General features: G+C 47.2%; 1 protein-coding gene across 1 annotated transcript in view; it reads left to right on the top strand.

Moving 5' to 3' along the window:
* Positions 1 to 19,350, top strand: part of PSTPIP2 (proline-serine-threonine phosphatase interacting protein 2) — a 796,554-nt gene extending 777,204 nt beyond the window's left edge. Inside the window, exon 15 of the mRNA XM_069626899.1 lies at positions 19,090 to 19,350. Within this exon, the coding sequence (XP_069483000.1) occupies positions 19,090 to 19,091 (2 nt within the window). The 3' untranslated portion in view covers positions 19,092 to 19,350. The remainder of the gene's footprint in view (positions 1 to 19,089) is intronic.
* The last annotated feature ends 4,202 nt before the right edge of the window (positions 19,351 to 23,552 follow it).

The following is a 23,552-nucleotide window of genomic DNA, read 5'->3' as shown; positions in this document are numbered from 1 at the left end:
AGGAGCAAGACCATGTAGGGATTTGAAAACAAGGCAGAGAAAGCAAAATTTTAGCTGTAAGTGGAAAGGTAGCCAGCGAAGGTGAGAGAGCGAGGAGGAGATGGAGTCATGTGAGGTAAGGAGACAAAGGGTACGAACAGCGGAGTGGTAAATGGATTTAAGGGGGGCAAGTTGAGATGCAGGAAGTCCAAAGATTAAGGAGGAGCAGTAGAAGAGGCAGGAAAAGATGAGAGAGGAAATAAGGAGGTTGGTAGCGTGGAATGTGAGGGAGGGACAGATGTTGCGAATATTGTAGAGGTGGTATCGGCAGGTGCGGGAGGTGAGCGAAATGTGTTGTGAGAAGGTAAGAGATGAGTCAAATAGAACACCTAGATTACGAGCATAGGAGGAGATGGGGAGATTGGAGGGAGGAAAGTGGATGAGAGGGAGGAGGAAGAGTGTTAGAAGGGAAGAAAAGGACTTCAGTTTTATCAGTGTTAAGAGAGAGGAAGTGGGAGGACATCCAGTTCTTGATGGCTGTGAGACAAGAGGAGAGTTTAAGGTGGAGGTCAGGTGTGAAGGAGAAGAAAGAGAGAAAGAGTTGGGTATCATCGGCATAGAAGTGATGGGAAGAGGAAAGGACCAAGTACAGAGCCTTGAGGAACTCCGTAGATGAGAGGGAAGGAAGGAGAGGTCTGGTATCCCCATGAGACAGCAAAGGAACGAGAAGAGAGGTAGGAAGATAGCCATTTCAGAACAGGGCCTTTGAACCCAAAGGAGGAGAGTGTGTGTAGCAGGAGTGGGTGATCGGCAGTGTCAAAAGCTGCAGAGAGATCAAGGAGAATAAAGATAGAAGATTGCTTGGCATGCCGAGCAGAGAGGAGAGAATTGAGAATAGAGGTGAGAGCAGTTTCAGTGGAGTGTTTGGGTCGGAAGCCAGATTGGAAGGGAGGAAGGAGAGCGGAAGAAGAGACGAAGGAAGAGAGTTGAGAGTAGGCGAGACGCTCAAGGAGTTTAGAAAGGAAAGGTATAAGGGAGATAGGTCTGTAGTTAGTGGTGAGAAGTGGATCAGCAGAGGGTTTCTTTAGGATAGGAATAATCGTTGCATGTTTGAAAGCTGAGGGAAAGGTGAATGAGGAGAGGCAGGAGTTGAAGAAAGTGGTAAGGTAAGGGATAAGAAGAGGGTAGATCTTGGGGATGAGAATGGAGGGGAGAGGGTCAGAGGTCAGAGGAGGCGGAATGTGGGGTGGGCTTTGGAAAGAAGGGAGGAGACATCCGAAGTAGAAACAGATGAAAAGACAGACATAGTGGAAGAGAGAAGAGAGGGGGAGGAGGAGAGAGGGAGTCAGAAGGAGGAGTTAATTTTTTGGCAGAGTGTGATGATTTTGGAGGAAAAGAAGTTGGCAAAGTCAGAGGGAGAAAGCGTGGAATTGGATGAGGGATCGGGAGTAGGAGGAGAAAGAAAGCGGGAAAGAGTTTGAAAAATCCGACGAGGATGAGAGGCTTGAGACTGGTGAAGGTTAGAGTAGTAAGAGAACTTGGCGGTTTCAAGACAAGAGTTTTAAAGTGCATGGTAAGAGAAGTAAGAAGTTTGATTAGAAAGTGAGGGAGTTTTGAGCCAGAGTCTCTCTAAACGCCTGAGAAGGCGTCACATAGAGCGGAGATGGGAGGTAAGCCAGGGTTGAGAAGGTTTCCGAGTACGGCAAAAGAGAGAAAGAGGGTAAAGTTGGTCAAGGGCAGTGGAGATAGAAGATGAAAGGGAAGAGACAGCATCGTCCGCAGAGAGTAATGCAAAGTCTTGGAGAGATGGAAGAGAAGAAGAGCAAGTGTCAAAGAAGAGGGTAGCATCAAAGTCATGGATGTCACAACGTGGGTAAATTGGGGGAGAGGGATTAGTATTGGTGGGTGGTGAGAGAGGGGAAAGGGAGAAAGAGAGTAAGGCATGGTCAGAGAGATAAACAGGGAGAGAAGAGACAGGGGAGGGGGATAGGAGGAATTAAAGATGAGGTCAAAAGTGGAACCAGAGGAGTGAGTAGAGGGTGAAGGAAGGAGGGAGAGGAGGTAGGAATCAAGGATGGAGAGGAGAGGAGAGGAGAAGAAGAACATCAACTGTTTTTGCCTATTTTCTCTGTTGATAAAGTCCCAGAAACTGTGTGTGCCCATCCTCTAAATATACAAGGCTCAATCCTTGCAGGGGTGAAAAGTTTGGCACAGTCTATAGAAAACCTTCATCTGCAGATCGCTATTTTAGATCTGACCCCGATAGTAACCGGAAAACATTATGATCTGGTAACTGAATTGCCAATCAGACAAGAGGAGGGGAAATTGTTGAAGTTCATTGTGGACATCTTGACACTAGTTGCCTGTCTTGCCATCAATGATGAAAATCACAGGCACTGCGGAAAATCCCAAAACATAAGAAATTGAACAAAGTAGATATCTTAAGGAGGGGAAATGTATAGAGGTCCATCGGGCAGGGCAGAATAGTTAGAAAACCTGGGCAGAATCAAATCACGTATGAGCCCCGCATTAGCCACCGGGGAAGATGGATATGAATCCACTTATTCTATAGAACAATGGATAATCAAAGGTCCTTCCCTTAAATGTGAAAAATGATCCCTGTTTGTGGACAGATGTTACTGTGCAGAAAATGGGATGGTGATCCTTCCGGTTAGGGAGGGAGATTTACGGGATAATACGCGGCAACAGAGAAGGACCCACTAAATGTGACGAACACACCACTGAACACAAGAAATTGCCAGAATTAGGTGAACAGGACTTAACTAGCTTGTGGGTTGAAATCAAGTTTACTCCCACCGATTAAATTGAGAGAATGATTGAAAGAAAATGAATATGGGTTCTATGGTTCAGTTCTGGCCAATGCCATCGTGAAATCTTTTCCAGTACCATAATCCGGGCAGCTGGGAAAGCGATGGCATGAACACAATCGGGTTGTGCCCAAGAGCTGCACACTAGTCTCTTTGAGGAACCTCTGTGAAGATTATCTAACCATTTTGTTTACTTTGGATTTGCTGATAATTGATCGCCATATGAGTTCAAATGTTTTATTCATATTAACTGCCAAGTTAAAAACATAAGCCCTACATCCGCTATGATGAGGGCTTCCAGTCGCAGTCGGAATCCAAATAGTACCATACAGAACGTTTTAATTTGAAGCATGCAAAAATATTGGAGTCTTTGAGTGAGTGCAATCTCCTCTCATTGTTTTGGTTCTCTTCCTGATTGAGAAATGCTCCGAAAACTAAAAAGAAAAGGGGTGAAGAGTCTTGAATTTAAGTGGCCTAGCCATGCTGGAGGATTTCATGCCACATAAACATGTCTACTGGCTCTGTCTTCTGAACTGATCAAAAGGGCTGCACCCAATGCTGATAGCACTCAAGTGTGATGCACATGACAAAAACCCTGGTTGTAAAGAGAAACATGGTGTGTCTTGTCGGCAGTGTATGATGTCATGTCTGAGGTCAGGAGTGAACTGAGGTCCTGGCTGTGTAAAGTTCCACGAGTGATGGTTGAAGTCAGTTGGAGGTGTCAGCCTTGGGTAGTGGGGCACCGGATCAGGGCAAGACCAAGACTGCACATATCTTGTACCAATAAAGAAAAAGTAACTTTCATCTTGAAGTCTGCCTCTTTACTGTGTTATACCCTACGTGACAGCTACATCACACCTCTGTCACCCGCAGCAAAACCCACAATCTATTGCTTGCATGTCGAAACATTGAGTTCCCAGAAAGCGGGAATAGTAGTCAAGCAAAAATTCTCTGAATGCGGCCGAATACAATACCTTTTCAGAAGTAGAGGTAAACATTTGTAAATGATCTACATTTTGTTTATACAGCCACAGAATGCTGGGCCCTTTCTCATTTAAGTTACGCTACGGACCCGGCCAACTAAAAGCCTGAGGTTGACTCTGAATCTCAGAAGGCATAGCAACATGCCTGATGTTTGGCCTGTGCTACCCAAAATTAGTAACAGAAATGTCCGTACTGTTTAACAGCACGCAGGCACATTAAGACATAAGGTACCATGAGCACACTTTCTTAAATACATTTATAATCCATAAACTGCTTTTGAGAGGTCAATATGTAAAATATATTTAAACCCACAAGTGCTAGCAAGGGTATCTTCTTGTTTTTTCAAGCCCTTACGCTGCATGGTGGCCATTTCTGAACACGTTTGTGCTTAAGTTTATGTGATGTTCCATGTGTATGTCATAGCTCTCAACATAGGCACTTTTGGCGGGTGTCACCCCCCTTGCAATCATCTGACTCACCCGCTAAGCCCCCAATTCGGGCCATTCACTTTAATGGGGTCTCATCCGCCCCAAAAAGAAATCAAGTATTTTCACCTGCCTTGGCCACAAAAAAGCTTGAGCTTGGTATGTGCATCATGATAAGCAGTCTCAGCACCAGATAAACTGGTGGGAGGTTTACCACAGATTGAGTGCATTCTCTCTCAACAAGGTGTATTTTGAAGACACCTCTGGTTATCATTAGAATGTTGTGCATCTTTGCGACCTGAGTGTCTTAGGCAGATCAAGCTCTATATAAAATAGTGCTGCCCTATAACATAATGAATTTAATCTCTAAGGGAGACAAAGGCAAAAAATGTTTTTAATATCTGCATACTAATAGTACCTCTGTCCCTTTTGTGAGCTGGCGATGAAATTCCAGAGATCACTACGAAGTGGTGCTGTGATATATGTGGGGTTTTAACTGAAATGTAATCTCACATTTTATGGTATGAGTGGATTTTTTCTTGTATTTTTAAAACCCATTTGATGGTATTTGTACATGGACATCTGAGAAACAGAGCACTCCACTCCCATCTGTTGAAAGACTACCGTATCTCCTCTGAGATATCCTTTTAATCTGCCTTTGAGCTTCCATTTTTCCCTCGCCTCTCACCTGCCTCTTTTCTCTGCCTCCACTCTAGCACTTCTTCCATCATGGTCACATCCCTAACATGGCCGGCCGTTCCGTCTACCTGCACTTAAACATTTCTAATATTGATTATCCTTAATCTATATAAATCCACCCATGTATTGTCCCCTGTGACTATTGCACTTACCTCCCACCATAACCTGGTCAGAATGTCTCACTCCATTGTAAAAAGCTCACTGCTTCTCGTCGAATCTGATATCTTATCAATTGTATGTTTTTTGCGATCAAACCATCATTGTTCTTCCCTGTGTATATATATATATATATTTGTGAGGCTTGTGGAATCTGCTTGGATCACATGCTATGCATAGGCCGACATCTAGTGGAAGCTGCAGAGTATTACATTTGTTGTTTTTGAAACTCGAAAAGGAGTGTCGACAGGGTGACATCCACTATAACCACTATACCCATGGTCCTTCACACGTCGTGGTCCCTCAGATTGTTTTTTTCTGCCAATATCGTCAGACGCTATAACGGGGTGTACCGTTTCGGCTAACACCATTAATTAATAACGTGATTAGAGCTCGTACTCTTTCTATCTTTATAATACCGACCTTTGACGAACATCTTCAACGGTGGTGAAAAGGACGAACGTCGTCAGACAAAGAACTTGACTCAGTGACACCCCTTCAGCCTTGGAAGGCCGCACCGGGCCTCTCCCAAGACAGTAAGGAGAGCGAGGGTGGACATTTCTTAGGCCACTAAGAGAATGCATATTCCCCTTTTCCCTCTCTATTTTCGCCTAGCTGCCCTTCCATAAAATTTTGGAAAACAGACCATTTAAATTTTGCCCCAGTTGCAACAAAAGGTTCCCCTGGAAAGACAAGCAATGGGTGTGCAAGCTCTGTGTCCAGAGGGACCACGACGAGGGCCACTGTAGAGCTTGTCAGCTCTTCAAACCAAAGACCCTAAAGGACCGAAAAAACCAAACGTTGGGCCCACCACGCCATGCAGGCCGAGGCCGCCATGGACTTGGAGGGTGCATTACGTGAAGGCAGCATTGGGGTCTTTTTGGACAACAAAGGTGATAAAGAACCTACCGATTCCCATGTGCAAGCCCCCGACCCCGCTAGACAGACCGGCGGCACTGTTACAGGGACGACATCCGGCGGCAGTAGCACACACGTCAGCCCAAACAAAGCACATACCAAAAGGCCCGAGAGACGATGACAACATCGTCTGCACAGTCGCACACAGCGTCGAGGGGTAGGGCCACTAGTTCCCTGTCCTCTAGGCACTCGAGATCACGATCGCTGCATGACAGGCCCCCAAAGTTGCAAGACAAAGATGACGCGGACGACGTGTCCAATGCAAAAGCCAAACACCGAGTGTCAGAAGACGTAGCTTTAGACCTCCTGAAATTCAACAATCAATAATGTCAAAATCGGCAAAAAGCACCATGAAATCGAAAATAGCCCATCTGGTGCAAAAGCATGTCCCGGAGACTCTCCTTAAAAGGAGAACTTCAAAACGACACTCTTTAAAGAGTCACCATTCCCACAGGGAGAAAGTGAGTGCATCACACAAGGAGAAAGAAAGTGTTTCCCCAAGGGGAAAGTACTATCGCAGCATCTATAAAAAACAAAGGGCAGCCTACCCCAGATATACCGCACACTCCTAAAACTGTACCAAGTTCCTCTCAATGGTCCTCTGAAGACATTGATAGGCTGATGAGACACATGTCTTTCATTGCAGACCTTTTTAGGAAAAATTCACAGGCTATGTAAAGCTTACAGAACACGCCACCCACTAGTGGCGCCACGTCTTCACAACCCCCAGCAAAGAGGCCATGTCCAGAAACCCTTTTAATTACCCCTCAGCAAGACCCAGTCCAATATGATCTATATGATCCCAATACAGACTCTGAGGAGCAGGATACCCCGGGGTGGGGGGTAGATCATTACTATGATGAGGATAAAGAGGACGTTTACTTCTTACCCTCTCCTGATCACCTAGACCCGCCGGTTGCAGACTCACCGGTGGACAACCAACTTCAATTTAATTATATGATTATTAAAGCAGCAGAGCATTTCCAGATCCAAACACAGGAAACGCAATTGGACAAAGATTTTGTAGAGGACATTTTGGCTGGCAAGAAGGCTGTTACCCAATTTATACCCATTCTTAAGTCTATCCAAAGAAGAATTCAACCCTCTCTAGAGACTCCTAGCCAAATGCAGGCTGTGAACCCACGTATTGAAAAGATGTTCCGCCCTGTGCCCACAGACCCACTGTACATCAGGGGCCAATTGAAATCAGATTCACTAGTAGTGACCACAACACAGAAAAGGGCAGGAACACCTCTAGCTTCATCGGAAGCACCACCCGATAAGGAGAACAAGAAGCTTAACACTCTCAGGAGGAAAGTGGCCACCTCAGCGGCTTTTCAAACAAGGATTGCCAACAATACCACTTTATTGGCAAGTTACAACTGCCACAAATGGGAGGAGATTGCAACCTTAATGGCCTCAGCTCCAGAACCCCTAAAGTCGCAACTGTCCCTCGCAGTAGCGGAAGGAAAGGCAGTGTCGAACTGCAGCCTATAAAATAACTTAGATGCCACAGACAATGTGGGTAGAATCATCGCTGAAGGGACACTCATAAAACGCCATGCATGGCTTCGCCAATCAGGATTTAAATTGTAAACGCAAGCAACACTCCTCAGCATGCCCACTTCAGGTCCCCTCCCATGCCTCTCCAGTCGGAGGGCGTATTACACACTTTACCCATGCATGAGAGGGAATCACCTAAGACAAGTGGGCGCTGTCAACCGTGATGGGCGGTTATTGCATGGAGTTACTACAGCGACACTCAAACCACCCCACGTCAAAAATACACCATGAAAGAGGTGCAATGCATCCGTCTAGAACAGGTCGCAACGCTGCTGCTCAAGAACGCCATCAAAATCGTCCTGGCCAACCAGGAAAACAAGGGTATCTATTCAACCTACATCCTTGTGCCAAAGAAAGATCTAACAATGTGCCCAGTATTAGACCTGCACCCTGCAAACACCTATGTCAAGCCACAACAATTCTGCATGACAACGCTACAGGAAGTAATCCCACTGCTAAAGCGGGAGGACTACATGGCAACCTTGGATATGAAAGATGCCTATTTTAATATTTCAATGTTCCCAGCGCACAGAAGATTCTTGCATTTCAAGATAAACCAGCACTACCAATTCAAGGTGCTACCTTTCAGTATAGCATCCACTCCAAGGGTATTCACCAAGGTTCTGGCAGTGGTGGCAGTGCACCTACGCAGGGAGGCAATCACAGTGTACCCTTACCTGGATGACTGGCTGATTACAGGCAAAATACACAAAGAACAATAAACCTTCTTTTCCAATTGGGTTTCTCAATAAACGAGAAAAAATCAAGCCTTGTACCAAACAGGACCAACCAGTTCCTAGGAGCTGTCCTAAACACGGAAGAAGGGCTTGTCTTTCCATCAAAAGAAAGAACCCAAAACATGCTTCTGCAAATACCTCAGTATCAAGCCGGTCACCAGATAAGCGTACGCAAAGCTATGCGTTTGCTAGGCATGATGGCATCTTGCATTTATCTGATCCCACAGGCAGGTTTGCGCATGCGCCCGATGCAGGAGTGGTTGGCAAAACAGTGGTCTCAGGCAAGCGGTCAGTGGGACGATCTAGTGGTCATTTCGCCAACACTAGTACAAGCCCTTCGCTGGTGGACAAAGGAGAATCTGTTAAAGGGGAAACCCTTCCACGATCCGGCGGTGCAAGCGGTAGTTGCAACAGACGCGTCACTCTATGGGTTGGGGGCACATCACCTTCATCTCACAGCACATGGTCTGTGGACTCACATCACTGCACAGAACCATATCAACCTGCTGGAACTTCTAGCGCTATTCAAAGCGCTTCAAGCATTCGAAGCACAGTTGACAAATCAGTTCGTACATATCCTAATAGACCACACCACTGCAATGTTCTACATCAACAAGCAGGGGGCACACATTCTCCAAATCTGTCCAAGCTAGTACAGAAAATATGGAAATGGCCACTCAAACAGGGAATGTTTCTAACTTCCGAACATGTTCCAGGGGAATTCAACACCCTGGCAGACTCGCTAAAGAAAGATCCCCTACCAGAGTAACACTTGTGGGGACTCGACACAAGCGTTGCAGATCACATCTTCTCACAGTTGGGGTACCCCACACTAGGCTTGTTTGCTACAAGAGAAAACAAGCAATGCCCAGACTTTGCCTCCAGGGTTCCCCAACAAGACTCCAAGGGGAACGGCCTATGGATGAGTTGGTCAGGGAAATGTGCTTACGCTTTTTCCCCGACTCCACTAATGAACAGGGTGGTGAACAAGATTCACAGAGAACAGATGACGCTCATCCTAGTTTCTCCCATGTGGGCAAGACAACCATGGTATCCACATCTGTGCAAACTGGCGATGTGAGACCCCCATCAAATGCCTGTGCCAGACCAATTTGCTGACCCAGCACGAGGGAATAACATTACACACTCAACCTCACTCAATGAACTTGGCGGCGTGGCTTCTGAGGTCATAGAGTTTGGACATATAAATCTACCACAAAGGTGTATGGATATCCTCAAGGAGGCAAGTAAACCAAACACCAGACACTGTTATTTCGACAAGTGGAAGCGATTTGTAATTTGGTGCCAGACTAAACAAATAAACCCCATAGAATGTACTCCAACCCACATTCTTCAGTATATGCTCCACTTGCTAGACTCAGGGTTAGTATTTAACTCTATAAAGGGTCACCTGGCGATTTTATCAGCTGATACCACCTCTAATAGAAAGTATAATGATGGAAGGTTCCTGTCATTAAGGCATTTATGGAGGGAGTAAAGAGACTCCACCCTCCTATTTCAAACCCACCGTCAGGCTGGGATCTCAATGTAGTACTTGCAAAGCTCATGGGTCCTCCTTTTTAGCCTATGCATAAGTCAAGTCTTAAACACCTCACATATAAAACTGCCTTCTTAGTGGCTATTACATCAATAAGAAGAGTTAGTGAACTTCAGGCATTGTCGGTGCAAGATCCATTTTTTGTCATCCACAAGGACAAACTGGTTTTACGAACACATCCCAGGTTCTCACCTAAATTAATTTGCAAATTTCACGTAAACCAGTCCATTGAGCTACTGGCCTTCTTTCAGAACCCAACAAGCTCAGCTGAGAAAAGGCTCCATACACTAGATGTAAGGAGGGCGATCCTTTACTATGTAAACAAGACCAGACCACTCAGGAAAACAGACTAACTGTTTGTCTTCGTAGCACCAGACAGAGAAGTAGATAGCATTTCCAAGAATGCCATCTCCAGATGGATAGTCAGATGCATACATCTCTGTTACTCTTTAACAAGCAAACACTGCCTTTCACACCAAAAGCTCACTCCAGGGGTACAGGAGCTACTTTGGCTTTTATCGCAAATGTCCCGCTGGATGCCATTTGCAAAGCAGCTACATGGAGCTCAGTACACACTTTCACTCAGCACTACTGCATTGACACTCATTCTAAAACAGATATACAGGTGGGGCAAACGGTTCCAAAACATCTATTTGCCGCTGGACCTTCTCACAACCCATCACCTTCTCCTAACACTGCTCGCTAATCTATGCATAGCATGTGATCTAAGCTGATTTCACAAGCCTCAGAAGGCATACATTACTCACCGTAATCGTATTTCTGATGCTCCATAATCTTCTTTGTCTCGTAAAAATGTGCATTGCTTTCTCAGCTTAATTTATATAATATGTTAATATATATATATAATAACTTAGTTTTTGCTTTTTGTGTTTTGGACCTTGCTCGGGAACTGTGGAGCTCTCTACAAGGGTAGGGGGAGCAAAATATTGGTCCAATAGAGATAAGAGATGGTGTTTAAAAAAGATAAACAATTCCTCCCAAAGAACTCTACAGTAAGGTAGCTGGTGTCTCTCTGTTCAAACATGACTCTGTGTAGAGAAACATACAGGTTTAAGTGGGTGCCTTCCTGTACTGAAGACATCAATACACCGGCTTTCTCATGATGCCTGCCATAGGCAATGACATAGCTAGAAGTGTCTAACAAGTGGGTCCTGAAGCTAATATAGTTGGGCCCATAGCAGTGACATTAATATCTATAAATGCCCACTCGGGGCTGCTGAGTGGTCATTTACAGATTTTGGGTGGACATTGCCCGCTCAGGCCCTACCCTGTATACACCTCTGACCCAAAGGCCTCATAACTACAGTGAAGAGGAGGAGGATCGAACTGGCCCATGCAATGCCAAAGACATCAATTCTCTCCATCCTTGGGAGAAAGACTGCAGGTAGTGCAGTTCCAGTCCTCCACAGGTCTCATACCTACAGTGAGGTTGAGGACAGAACAGGCCATGCAATGCAAATGACATCCATTTTCTCTTTCCTTGGGAGGAGTACTACAGCTATTTGAATGCCAGTACTCCTAAGGAAAGAACAGTTCATGGAATATCAAAGAAATCAATTGCCTCCATCCTTTGAAGAAGGATTGCAGCTAGTTGAGTGCCTGTCCTCCAAAGGCATCATAGCTACACTGAAGAGGAAGGAGGATAGAACTGGCTAGTTGAGTGTTGGTCCTAAAAAAGATCTCATGCTACATTGATGAGGAGGTAGGATACAACTGTCCCATAAAATGCTGAAGACATCCCTTCTCTCCATCCTTGGGAAGAAGGAGTGCTGCTAGCTGAGTGCAGTTCCTCCAAAGGCCTCATAGCTACACTGGAGAGAAAGGAAGCTATAACTGTCCCATGCATTAACAAAGGCATACATTCTCACACTTTTCCAGAGATGCAATCCACCTAGTTGGATGACGGTCCTCCAAAGGCCTCCTAAATACATTTGGGCCTCATTACGACCCTGGCGGAAATCGAAAAACGATGGCGGAAATGCAATACCGCCATCGAATAGCGCTCGGTGCGACTATGACCCGTCACCGCAAAGTACGATGCCATTAGCGACACCGTAGTGAACGCCAACGCTAACTGCACCAAGTACGCGCGCGCGCCATGCCAAACCGTAAATACCACCATGGCGCAAGGGTACGCGAATTCCGACCCTAGCGGACATGTACCTAACGCCATCAAGCACGGCGGAAAGTACCATTCCGCCATGGTGAGAAGTACGGCATCGCGAATCAACCGTAAACGGCCCCACTGAGTGCCTGTACACCGCTCCCTGGCCACATAGTACAACTCCCCGTAGGTGCAATGAAGTCACAATGCAACCAGTGAAATGTACAAGTCACCCATGCATGCCAACGAACAAAAGAATCTCAAGAGGGGCCAATGGGAGCCGCAGGGCACAGATGGCACGAATACAGAAGCCATTCCAATGGACATGACCACAGTCCCCCACCAAGAAACGCACGCAAACACAGGCACCTGTGACCAGCAATATTCCGAAAATCACATCATTCCACCAGTCCACCTGGCTGACCGGCATCTGTTACACAAAACCTAATCCCCCGCCCCTGAGCATGACATCATTCAAACAGTCATATTGGCAGCCCTCATCCCTGACCTTACTGGGCTTCGTAGGCAAACGCGCCCAGCACAGTACCACGCAACTATACTCCGAAGCTGGAACCCAATGCAGATCTCCTCACAATACATCGCTCCCCAAATAGGAATATGCCACATCACTTGGAAAGAAGAACGCTACACGGCCCATATCAGAATGGAAATTTAATGCACAACAAATTCACCAAGCCCATACAGCCATTAGGCCATGAACTCCAAAACACATTTCACCATTGTGGGCTGCATCCGCAAGAAATGACCAGCTACTTCTTGTGTGACGCCCTGTTCCTTCATGGTACACAGAGCCACATTCTCGTACGAAAAGGCAACATGGAAGCGCACAGAACCGCAGGGCCGTCCCAATGGGGAGGCACTAGTCCAGCTGAAAGGCCGAAATGTTGCTCCGAGCCACTAGTACTGCGTAAGGGCATGTGGCCCATTGGCGATCGTCCCATAAGATCGTAATGCTGCTCCACTGATTAACACGAAGCAGCAGGTGTCGGGAGTAAAAGCCATCTGCAGGAGTGGCATACAGATGGCAGTGGCAAAAGGGGAGGAGATACCTGTCAACCAAAAGAAAAGAAAAATAACAGAATGGCCATCAGAACTACATTCGAACAACTCACTTCAATGATCACACTAAATCCACAGCCACATGCATGCTAGCCCACTCCAAAGGATCATCACCACCCCAAAACCACTTGCGACTCATAACTATCTATATCGAGGTGTAAACACCATCACAAACGAGTGTACCTGTGCATGCGTCTGTGAAAACAGAATCCATCAGATGGGATTGGTAACGTGCATGGACACAAGTGTCTGAGGGCGCGTCGAGACAGGGAGGGCTCAACAAGGCCAGATAGACGATGGTCCCACTATGGCAGCCCTGCATCACATAGCGCAGGGGAGGCGGACAGATTCCAAGAAGCCCTGTACATGGCAAACACTGTATCAAATCATCTGCCCATGCATCCATTCATCATTCCCTCATCCCGTAATGAAAACGCCTGTTTCCATACTCACATAACATGTGCGAATTCCATTGAGTCTGTGCGTTATGCAGCCTGCAAAATCCACTGTGCCCCAGCCCGTAATTCCAGTGTTGTGAAGTAACATGTATTTGGGAACGTCCGGCCTCATCGTCCACTTCGCTATTGCGCATCCCAAACTATTCAAATCAATCATGCATCCTCGCCATGGCCCCTGTCCCAAGGACATTGAACAATAGAACGTAATATTTGCAGTCAGACCTGTGGGCATCTTCTCGCCGCTAGCTGATAACCGAAAGCGCCGCCCTTCGAATTCCTCATTTGCAACATCACGTCGAAAAGGCATCTGTGGCCGCTCGAAATCACAAATTAATCCATCTAGTGCGGCTGTGTGTGAAAATGGCAACTGCCTTCACTCACAAATGGGACGCCCCGGCCGTCGTTGCAACTCGGTACAGTGATGCATGAGGGTCCACCGTTACTCGAGTACTACGTTCCACTGACCCTTCACAAGTCTGTTCGCGACTGCAAAGATTGTATGTGAAACAATGGGACCATAGCCGAATGAACATATCAACCAATGTTACACGGCCATCGGGTACAAATACATGATTGCAATAGCAAGATGCCATTCCTCGAATTGCAGCGTTGTGTGCTGGACGTGCTCGGCCAAAGGGGAGAGCAGCTTGCACAGGTGGAATGAATCACCACAGGTGGAGGCCATACAGCCTGAAAACACATAAATTGCACACCCAGTCTCCTCCCACAACCACACCCACTCCGAAATGCTACCGGCAGGACTCGCGATGTTGGCTCTGGGGGACCTGATAGCACTGCAAGTACTCCAACTCCAAGAAGAAGACGAACACCAACTACAACCGGCCGCACGGAGGAGACGCAGGAGGAGGAGGAGGGCAAGGCAGGGCCAGCAAGGGCCGCCAGCACAGCCACTACCACCACGCAGGCAGCCCGCAATCCCACGCCTCCGAGCACATCCGTTCAACCTCACTGATGAGCAGATACACACCCTCTACCGTTTGGACCGGGACACCATAGCCGCCATTGTGGACATGACACAGGCTGACCTTGTCAGCATGATAGATAGCCCAACCGCCATCCCACCCCTACTGAAGGTGGTGTCTGTACTCCACTTCCTGGCCACAGGCACCTACCAGCACACAGTCGGATAGTTGCATGGCATTTCTCAGCCACTGTTCTCACGGACACTATTGCAAGTGCTCGATGCCCTCCTGCAGCACGCAGACGACTACATCTCTCTACCACGCTCGGAGCAGGAAATTACCAACACAAAAGTGGGATTCCATGCACTTGCCGAGATACCGGGTTGCCTTGGTGCCATCGACTGCACCCATGTGGAATTGGTCGTCCCACATGCCATGGAGGCCCAGTACCGCAACCGAAAACAATTTCATTCTCTGAATGTACAAATGGTGTGTGACTCCAACAGGATCATTACACATTGTTGTGCCCGATTCCCTGGATCAACCCATGATTCTATGGTCTTGAGGAACTCAACAATACCACGCTACATGGAGCGACACGCAGGGTACAGATCCTGGCTACTCGGTGAGTCTCATTTCATGCATGATGATGTGGGGTATGTGATGCGGCAATGACCTGGCAGGAAGGGGGGGGGAGGGGGTTGCGTACGTAGCAATGGCATTCCACATAATTTGTTTATCGTCCACATACAGGTGATGCCGGATATCCACTGAAGAGATGGCTCCTCACACCAGTCCGGAACCCACGGGACCAGCATGAGGAGGACTACAACCATGCCCACTCACGTACCCGTGTAGTCATTGAACAGGCATTCGGCCTACTGAAGACTCGTTTCCGGTGCCTCAGCAGGTCTGGCGGGGCACTCCTGTACCGCCATGAGAAGGTTGCAAAGATGGTGATGGCATGTGTCATGCTACACAACATGTGCGTACGTAGAAATGTGCCCATGCCCCCTGACGCAGAACTGCAAGCACCTGAAGATGGTCATGATGAGGGTGGGGATGTGGCAGCACCTCAAGGAGTCCGCGAGGCACAGGAGGGCCGTGACATTCGTCAGCATCTCATTGATGCATGCTTCTAGCACTCACGCCTGGTGGCTGATACATGGACACGGGACTCGTGGCACTGTGTGTGTCTGGTACATGCACAATATGGACTGTACGCCTATGATGGCCTAGTACACAAAGATCATTGTCCACACATCTCATTGGTTGATCGTGCATTGTTTATGGCATATGTGATATCATGTTGAACACCCTATCGACCCGCCACCCAAGTGAGCCCAACACACCCCCTCCACCCTCCTACCTCCCCCCCGAACACCAGTGTCCAAAGATGCTCATTGTCAGTGGGCAGTCGCTATTGCAAGCCCCCTCTGCGGGTATCAGGGGCACCCCTGCCTGTGGAGCGCAGGTTCCTCCCAGATCTACGTTGGGGGCTGCCCTGGACGGAACTTGCAACGGATGATGTCTCTGCCTGCTCACGTCCATGCATGTCCCTAAGGGTTTGTGAGAGCTCAGTGAGCACACGGCGCACTGTGGCAAGTTCGGCACATACATCTTTGGACGTCGCATGCAGTTCCCCCCTCAGGCTCTCGGTGCTTCTCTCCATTTGGACTCTCAGGCTCTCGGTGCTACTCTCCATTTGGACTCTCAGGCTCTCGGTGCTACTCTCCATTTGGACTCTCAGGCACTCGGTGCTACTCTCCATTTGTGCCCTTAGTGTCTCTGTACTTCTCTCCATTTCTGCCCTAAGTGTCTCAGTTGATGTTTCTATGTCTGCCTTAGTGCCCCCACATTCATCGGCATGGTCCTTGAGGAGCGTGGCCAGTTGCTGCTGTTGCACGATTAACTGGTCGAGGGACTGTTGCCTCTGCTGGGCCATGGCCATTTGCGGTGGTGTCACAGAGTGGCTGTTCGCCTCATGTTGCCCTGCCACAGGGCTTGTGGGGGATGGCCAGTCGTCGTCTTGTGGGTGCCCCTGCGTGGTATCCTCATGGTGTACGGGATGGGACAGACAGGGGGATTGGGACAGGTCATGGATGGATCTGACTTCGACATCCCCGTCTTCTGTGTCGGAGCATGCTGCCATTAATGGGGTGTCACCTATGGTGCTGCTGCCACCAGAGGCAGTGCCTTCTGTGGCATCCATTGGGGGGACCTGTGGTGCTGCTGTTGTGGGCATGCTGGCTGCTGGGGTGCCTGTTGATGTTCCCTCCTCTGTGCTGCCACCTGATTTGTGCTGCTGCCGTGTCTTGATGCGTGCAGCTGAGGTGGAGGGTCTTTGGCCGTTGGTCTTGGCCCTCTTTGCAGGTGTGCTGGTAGGGGTGTCCTGAAGCTCGTCGTTTGGATCGGACCCTGTGGTGGAGTAAAGGAGGGCGAGCGTTATTAATGGGTCTGTGGGAATTGGAATGGCAATGTATCACATGCATTGGGGTGGTACCTGAGGGTGATTTGGGTCGGGGCCTTGGAGGTGCTTTCATTTGTGTGTGGAGTGAGGGTGCAGTTGTTTGGCAGCCTGCAGTTAGGGTGTGCCTGCTGCACGTGTAGTGGGTGTTTTTGGGATTTTTAATTATTTATGTATTTAATGTGAGTTTTAAAGTGCGCTATCAGGCCAATGTGTGCGGACGTTCTCCTGGACATGTGTTTCTGTTGCACTATGTGGACACATGGTACTTCACATGATTGGACATTGTGGATTTAGCATTGTTTCATTTGGGCCACCTACCTGATTCTTCGGATGTCTGCACTCCTTTCTCCATCCCTCCGACTCCCTCTATGCTCTCCATTCCAATGATGGAGGCACAGATTTCTTCCCAGGGGGTCAACTTGATGGGTGATTCCGATCCTCCCCCGGTGGCTGTGGCAATGTTGCGGTTGGCAGAAAGTATGCTACGGACGCGTATCCGCAGGTCGTCCCATCGCTTTCTGCATTGCTGTGGGTTGTGGGGTGCGGTCCCCACCGCACTTACCCGCTGTGCCACCAGGGCCCATATGGCCTTCTTATTCGCAAGTGCCGTCCTGGTCATTTGCGTGGAGAAGACGGCGGCGGCATTCTCCTGGAGGGTCTCTGTAAGCACGGTGAGTTCCTCACGGGAGAAGTGGACCTGCCGCTTGCGGTCGCACGCTTTCTTCGCTACTTTTCCCATTTTTCTTGGTTTCGCTAGGGTGGATGACGGGTTGGGATGTGTCTCAGGGTAGTGTTTTTAGTGGTTGTGTGGATTTTGTGGTTTTATAGGTGTACGGCGTGTTGTTTCCCGTTCCGGGCCCATGTTTTTACTTCCGTTTCCGTATATTTCCGGTCACCGTACTTTCCGGTTGGCGCTCACTGCGGTGTCCGCTAGGATGGGTGGCGGTATTGCACCTAGGGCGCCGTACGGCGGCGGTGTGGGCCGTTTTGGGGTCATTTCCGCCATCGCGGACTTTGCACTTCCGCCATGCCGTAGTGCTCGTGCCCGATGGGTCGGAATGGGCCGCACTTTGCTCCATCGTGCAATGGCGGAAACGCTATTTACGCTGTGGCGGTCCGGTCAGTCACTTTCCGCCAGGGTCGTAATGAGGGCCATTGTAATTGTGGGAGGAGGGGGTGGAGGACAGAAAGAAAGAACATCTCATAGGGTACTCTGCACCCTTATGGTCTCCTTCCGTGGAGCAAGAAGTACAGATAGCTCTCTTCTAACCCTACACCCTATTTTTACCCCCTGGGCGTGTCCACAATGTACAGCACTCCATTACTTCCCAGCTATATCTGCATGGTATGAATCCTATACATATATACATACATCGATGATCTAGGCCAAGTTAGCGGACTCACTGTTTAGTAATAACCACTTTGACACAAGTGAACTCATTATTGGACAGACCGATGCATCAGGTCCTGGAAAGGTTCATTGCAGATGTGATTTTGAAGTCAGATTTTAATTCAAATCAACTAGATTTTTTTTTTATGGTCGTATCTGTTGGCAGTGGTACAGCATTTAGTAGAAAGCAACAAAGTCATATTAGCTCCTACTATTTTACTGAATGTCACATATTTTGGTAACTGAATAGCAAAGTTTATATACGTTTAGTGTACCCATCAGAGTGTTGTGTTATAGATCCAAATATTCTGATACTGGTGGCCTAAGCCATGGAAGCATGTTTATTGCAAACAATTGTTTATTAGTTTGGCCATGTCAGCAAGCTACAATTAAATGTTGTGGTAACCACAACCAACCTACAAGCTTCACAACTTGAACGAAATGAGCCATGGTATGCAGTGTTTATATTGAAAATGTTACAGTGAAAGACACATATATTGAGTATGTTATAACAGAAACATGTATACCGAACGTATTTTGGAGTGGGGCAAAGGGTTACATTTTGGGGGGAAATGTTTGTGGCGGACTTTTAAGGGGATACACAGGGGTTTAAAAAGAAAATGCATGTGTTATAAAGGTTTTCGTTATGAAATACTCGATATATGTGCCTTTCACTATAAAGTTTTCGATATAAACACATGTAACCATGAGCCATGACCCAACAATGTTATGTCATCACTTGGTGCTAGATCACGCTGCGGCGCCTTTCAACATGTTTCCCATTGTTCCTTTGTAGAACCATCATTGGAGCGCCAGAGACGCCTGAAGCACACGAACTCGCTGCCTTCTCCTCGTTGACATGGAGCAGAAGATGATAGAAATACTTAAAATCGCAGCAATGTGTCATGTTCCACCAGTATACGAGTGCGTGCGTGCGTGAACGCATGCGTGTGCATGTGTGTGTATCAGTGTGTTTGTGTGATGCTCTAAACCAGTCCGTGTTGCCTGATATGCTATTGTTGCACATACGCTAGTTTATGGAATAAAAACATTGGTTTCCTGATATAGCCGTCCCAAAATGGTTCCCAAACTGCCATTCATCGGGCCAGGGGGTAGCTCTGCAGCACTGTGTTTGTCTTGGAAGCAAGAAAATGCAGAGCAACACAGGTTCGATTCCGGCCCCACGCTTGGAGACTGGCCTCCGATATTGAGTGTGTTACAAAAAAGATGAATTCATTAATTTGTCCTTAGTGGTGGGCATTTGAAACATTCTGTTGTCAAACGAAAGCATTGCTACTGCTGTGTAATCTCTGGGTAACAGATAAAAACAACCTTTCATGAATATATATTAACGTGAAAAACATTGAAAAGTTAATCAATGAAGGTTTCATTTCCCATGTTGGTACATCATATAACCACAGTGGTTTGTATCAAAGGATTGTTGGTTTAAGAAATGCAACCGAGATTGATGGTAATGCGACACCAGTACAGGTCCTGTTTCTGATTTCGTATCCCCTTCATCACTCCCATCACTACATACTTCTAGCTAAAAATGCAGCATGGTATGCTCTGTGAGTGTTTGCCCAGTTCTGGCTTCGGTCTCATTATGACTTTGGGGGTAAATGTAAAACCAGGAAATAGCACTGTTACCTCTCAGTTTTTCGGTCCTTCTGACTCGGAGTTAGAAAATCCATCAGCAAGTAATACCTCCAGCATATGCATTGAGGTATTACCTTCAAACAAATTGAGGAAATACCCCTGGTGGTATTACTTCTGAGGGTTAATAACTCCATTCCCCAAGAAAGTCCTTTCGGATTTCAGAACAGGGAATTATGAGGCCCTCCGTGTAAAACGCAGGTGGTACCTGTGTGCTGCAAACATTTACGATAATTGTCATATGAGTGATGTAACAGTCCTTGGTAAATACAGAGCGAGACACCCATTGTTCCTCAAATGCAACTTGTACACATTTCCTGCACTTGAAAGCGCCCCCCTAAGTGTTATGGTTATTCCCCATTTGTGCAATTGTGTAGTAGGCCATGACATTTTAGCCATGAAGGTAGATGTAGCAACCAACAGACACTGAGGCATGCCTGCCAAACCAAGAGCGCCTGCCAGTAGCCATGACTGGTGTGTGATGGTTCTCTTCCCTCTAGAGGCCCAGAAACCTCTCAGCACTACCTGAGCTAGAAGCACAAGAATGTACAATGAAATTATGCCAAAATGACCTCCACCCACATTAGGAAAATGGTGTTTGAGCTGTTCCCCTCCTCTTAGTAAGACAACCTAAGTATTTCAGTGATTGTGACAATATATAAGGATGAGAGGATGAATCCATTTAAAGTTCATATAAACTCTCTCGCCACACATGCTGCCAATTTCCTGAGCCACTCACATGGTCACCTATTTCAGAACTGCTAGTAACACAGATTACTTTTGTAGTCCAAAAGATTTTAACTTTCGTCTTTCTGGAAGCTACCAAGAGAACCCCCGATCCTTCTCGTGTTCTAAGTCACTGATCTTGTCCGCCTTGTTTCTTAAATTCAAATCTACGACCATCTGCTGGTTTCTCTGGATAATATTTGCATTTTTCCAACCAGCCACAAAACAGTGCAAGACAGAAATAGTGTTTTAGTCTGTTGCTGCGATCTTGAGGTGAATGGTAAACCACCTTTCTTGACCCATAGGACCTGCTTTGTCCTTTGCTTTCTACCCACTTAACGCCAAAAGCCCTTTTGCTGTAAGCCACGCTGACGCTGCTTGGCTGTTATTTACGCTGGGTAGGATCAGGAGGGGAGTATTGCTACTGCAGAGCCCCGTTTTTAAAAAGCATTTCAAAGTTGACTTTCAACCTCCAATACCACCATTCTGAAGCTTTATGTTTGGAATGTAGTAGTTGTTTTATTGGATAAACCTCACAAGGAATTTTAACCATGACTTTCCAGTGAGATCGACCTGGTGACACAGATGCCAGAGTTCCTCCTTATGGTTCTGTCCGCAGGAAGTATTGGTGAGCTGCAATCATTCACCCCTGATAACACATGTGCATGCAAAGAGCCTCATTACAAGTTTAGAGGTATTTGGAAATAACACCAAACTCATTTACTGTTACTGAAACTGGTAATCTGGCAGATTAGCTGTGGTAATGTTGTTTTAGTCTCTTTTCATGGAGTCTGTTTCACTTCAGTGAGAGTTTGGAACATTTACTGCAGGCAGTAATTCTGCCTGTCATGAATCCTTCAGTTTCTTCTTGGCAATATTGAGGCAAATCCTCCCGCCTCCAGATTGTATCAGAATATGGAAGTTTTTATCCTCCAAATCCAGTTACACAAAGAATTCTCCCAGTCTATTCACTGAATTATGGATTTTAATGTCTCCATTTTAAACAAGATGGTGTCCACAAACTTGTGGACATGTTGTAGAACCATGGCTGGCCTGAATTTTCCTGGGGGTTTTTCGAACCAGGAAAACGATTTAATAAACCACAAGGTCCCCATTCATCTTCTGACACATGGATCACCACTCCCTTCTGTATCAGTTTGTGGATTCCTGGTTCCAGGGCTCTTCTCGTTTCAACGCCTCTAGACAAAGTTATTAGGATAACCCCGGCATCTGGAGTGGTGCGGATTGACCCAATCGTATATACTGCGCCTACCAAACCCTGTGGTGAGATGTCTGAAATCCGGGTGTTCCTATTATGTACAAAGTCACAAAGTCTTTCCTCGACTCTGGGGGTAGCGAGAGATGTGTCCAATGTTCTCTCCCAGGTACTGCCAGATCCAGGAATACCTAGATTGATTAGGAACAGGCGTTTTTGTTTTCTGTGGGAGGGTTCCTCCCCTACGATGACCTCCATCCTTCGTATTGTATATTGAGTATGAAAATGCTCGTCCCCATATCTGGAGAGGAATACCTTGTGAGTGGGTTGGCTTTGTGTTTGGTGTTGTTGGAATACCTTTGTACTCCGTAGATTGTTTCACACACTCCCCCAGTTTGAGCCGTGGATCATTTGGCTGAGAAATGGCAGTTTTCCGGAGGGTGACCCTGCGGGAGGCCTCTCCGTTCAAGAAACATCACCATAGTTGTCTTCATCCAGACACGTAGCACCGGTCTCCCAGGATGTAGCATGCAGGAAATCATCAGATAGGTCTGATGCCACCTGGAACAGTGTTTTTCAAATATTTCCAGGATGTAGTCAGGTCCATTCCCTCCAAGGCCGTTGGAATGGACTGTGTCATGTAGGCCCCTACCCTTGGAAAAGAAATCAATGAGGCATGATCCTTCTTGGGGGCTGTCTCCACATTTTTGTCTATGTTGTTAGCTGAGCCTGTGTCCCCTGGCACCAGAGCTGTCTTCCCAACGAAGGTTGGCGGCATTGAGTGCACTGTGTATATTTCTGGAAATTCCACTCTGAAGCCCTGGATAGGATACACCTTGGACTATACTTGAGTGATGTGGACCTTTCTAGGTCCTCCCATTCCTGATGAAGGTGTCATTTGCACTGTTTAATAGTGGTAGGCCCTCCCGGGAGGTGAGGGGGTGGGCACTGGTTATCATCTAGACTAAGGATGTGACCTTGTCTGTCATATTGAGGTTGGACCCGGGGATCTTCAAGGATCTGCTTGCAGAGAAACTTCCCCTCTTCCTCCAAATGGGCCTCCTGTTTAGTATCAGGAGGGGAGGAGTTTTGCCCTGATTGGCATTGCCCTGGTCGGCCTGTGTTGCAGCACCAGAACTGGAAGCTGTTATGTATGGTGGGATGGGAGTAACGGGTGTGCCTTAGGGGCAACTCCTATCCAGTATCCAGTTTAAGGTTGCTTCTATGACCCTCTTCAAATGGTCTTCAGACAGCTGGATTACTGAGGGTTGTGAAGTCCTTGCAGTATGGGAGGAGGTGGAAAAGTCCTGCAGTGATGCTCCCTCCTGGGTGGGGATTGAGAGAGGTGTCCGGCAGTACTCTTAACTCTACTTATTTGCGAGTAGGATACTGGTTTTCATCTGGTCTCCCCATCGGCCCCTTTCTCTGGGTAAAGAGCAAGGAAAGATCCGAAAGAAACTGTGGCAAGGCTGGTGGGGGATGGGTGTTATGGCAGATTGCAGAAATGTGCAGTTGGGTATGTTAGAAGAAATGTGTTAGTGAAACCTGTCGCTGCCTACAGGATTTTAGGCCCATGTCAGACATCTTAACGCATGAATTTGGAAGGTACAAATTCCCACTTGAACTCCATTGTTCTAGTCTGTAATTGTCCACTTCGGTTA

This window comes from Ambystoma mexicanum, chromosome 6p, assembly GCF_040938575.1.
Source record: "Ambystoma mexicanum isolate Mex_15411 chromosome 6p, UKY_AmexF1_1, whole genome shotgun sequence".
Classification (NCBI taxonomy): domain Eukaryota; kingdom Metazoa; phylum Chordata; class Amphibia; order Caudata; family Ambystomatidae; genus Ambystoma; species Ambystoma mexicanum.
Note: the sequence above shows the minus strand (reverse complement) of the source record. Positions and strands in the feature narration are given on the sequence as shown.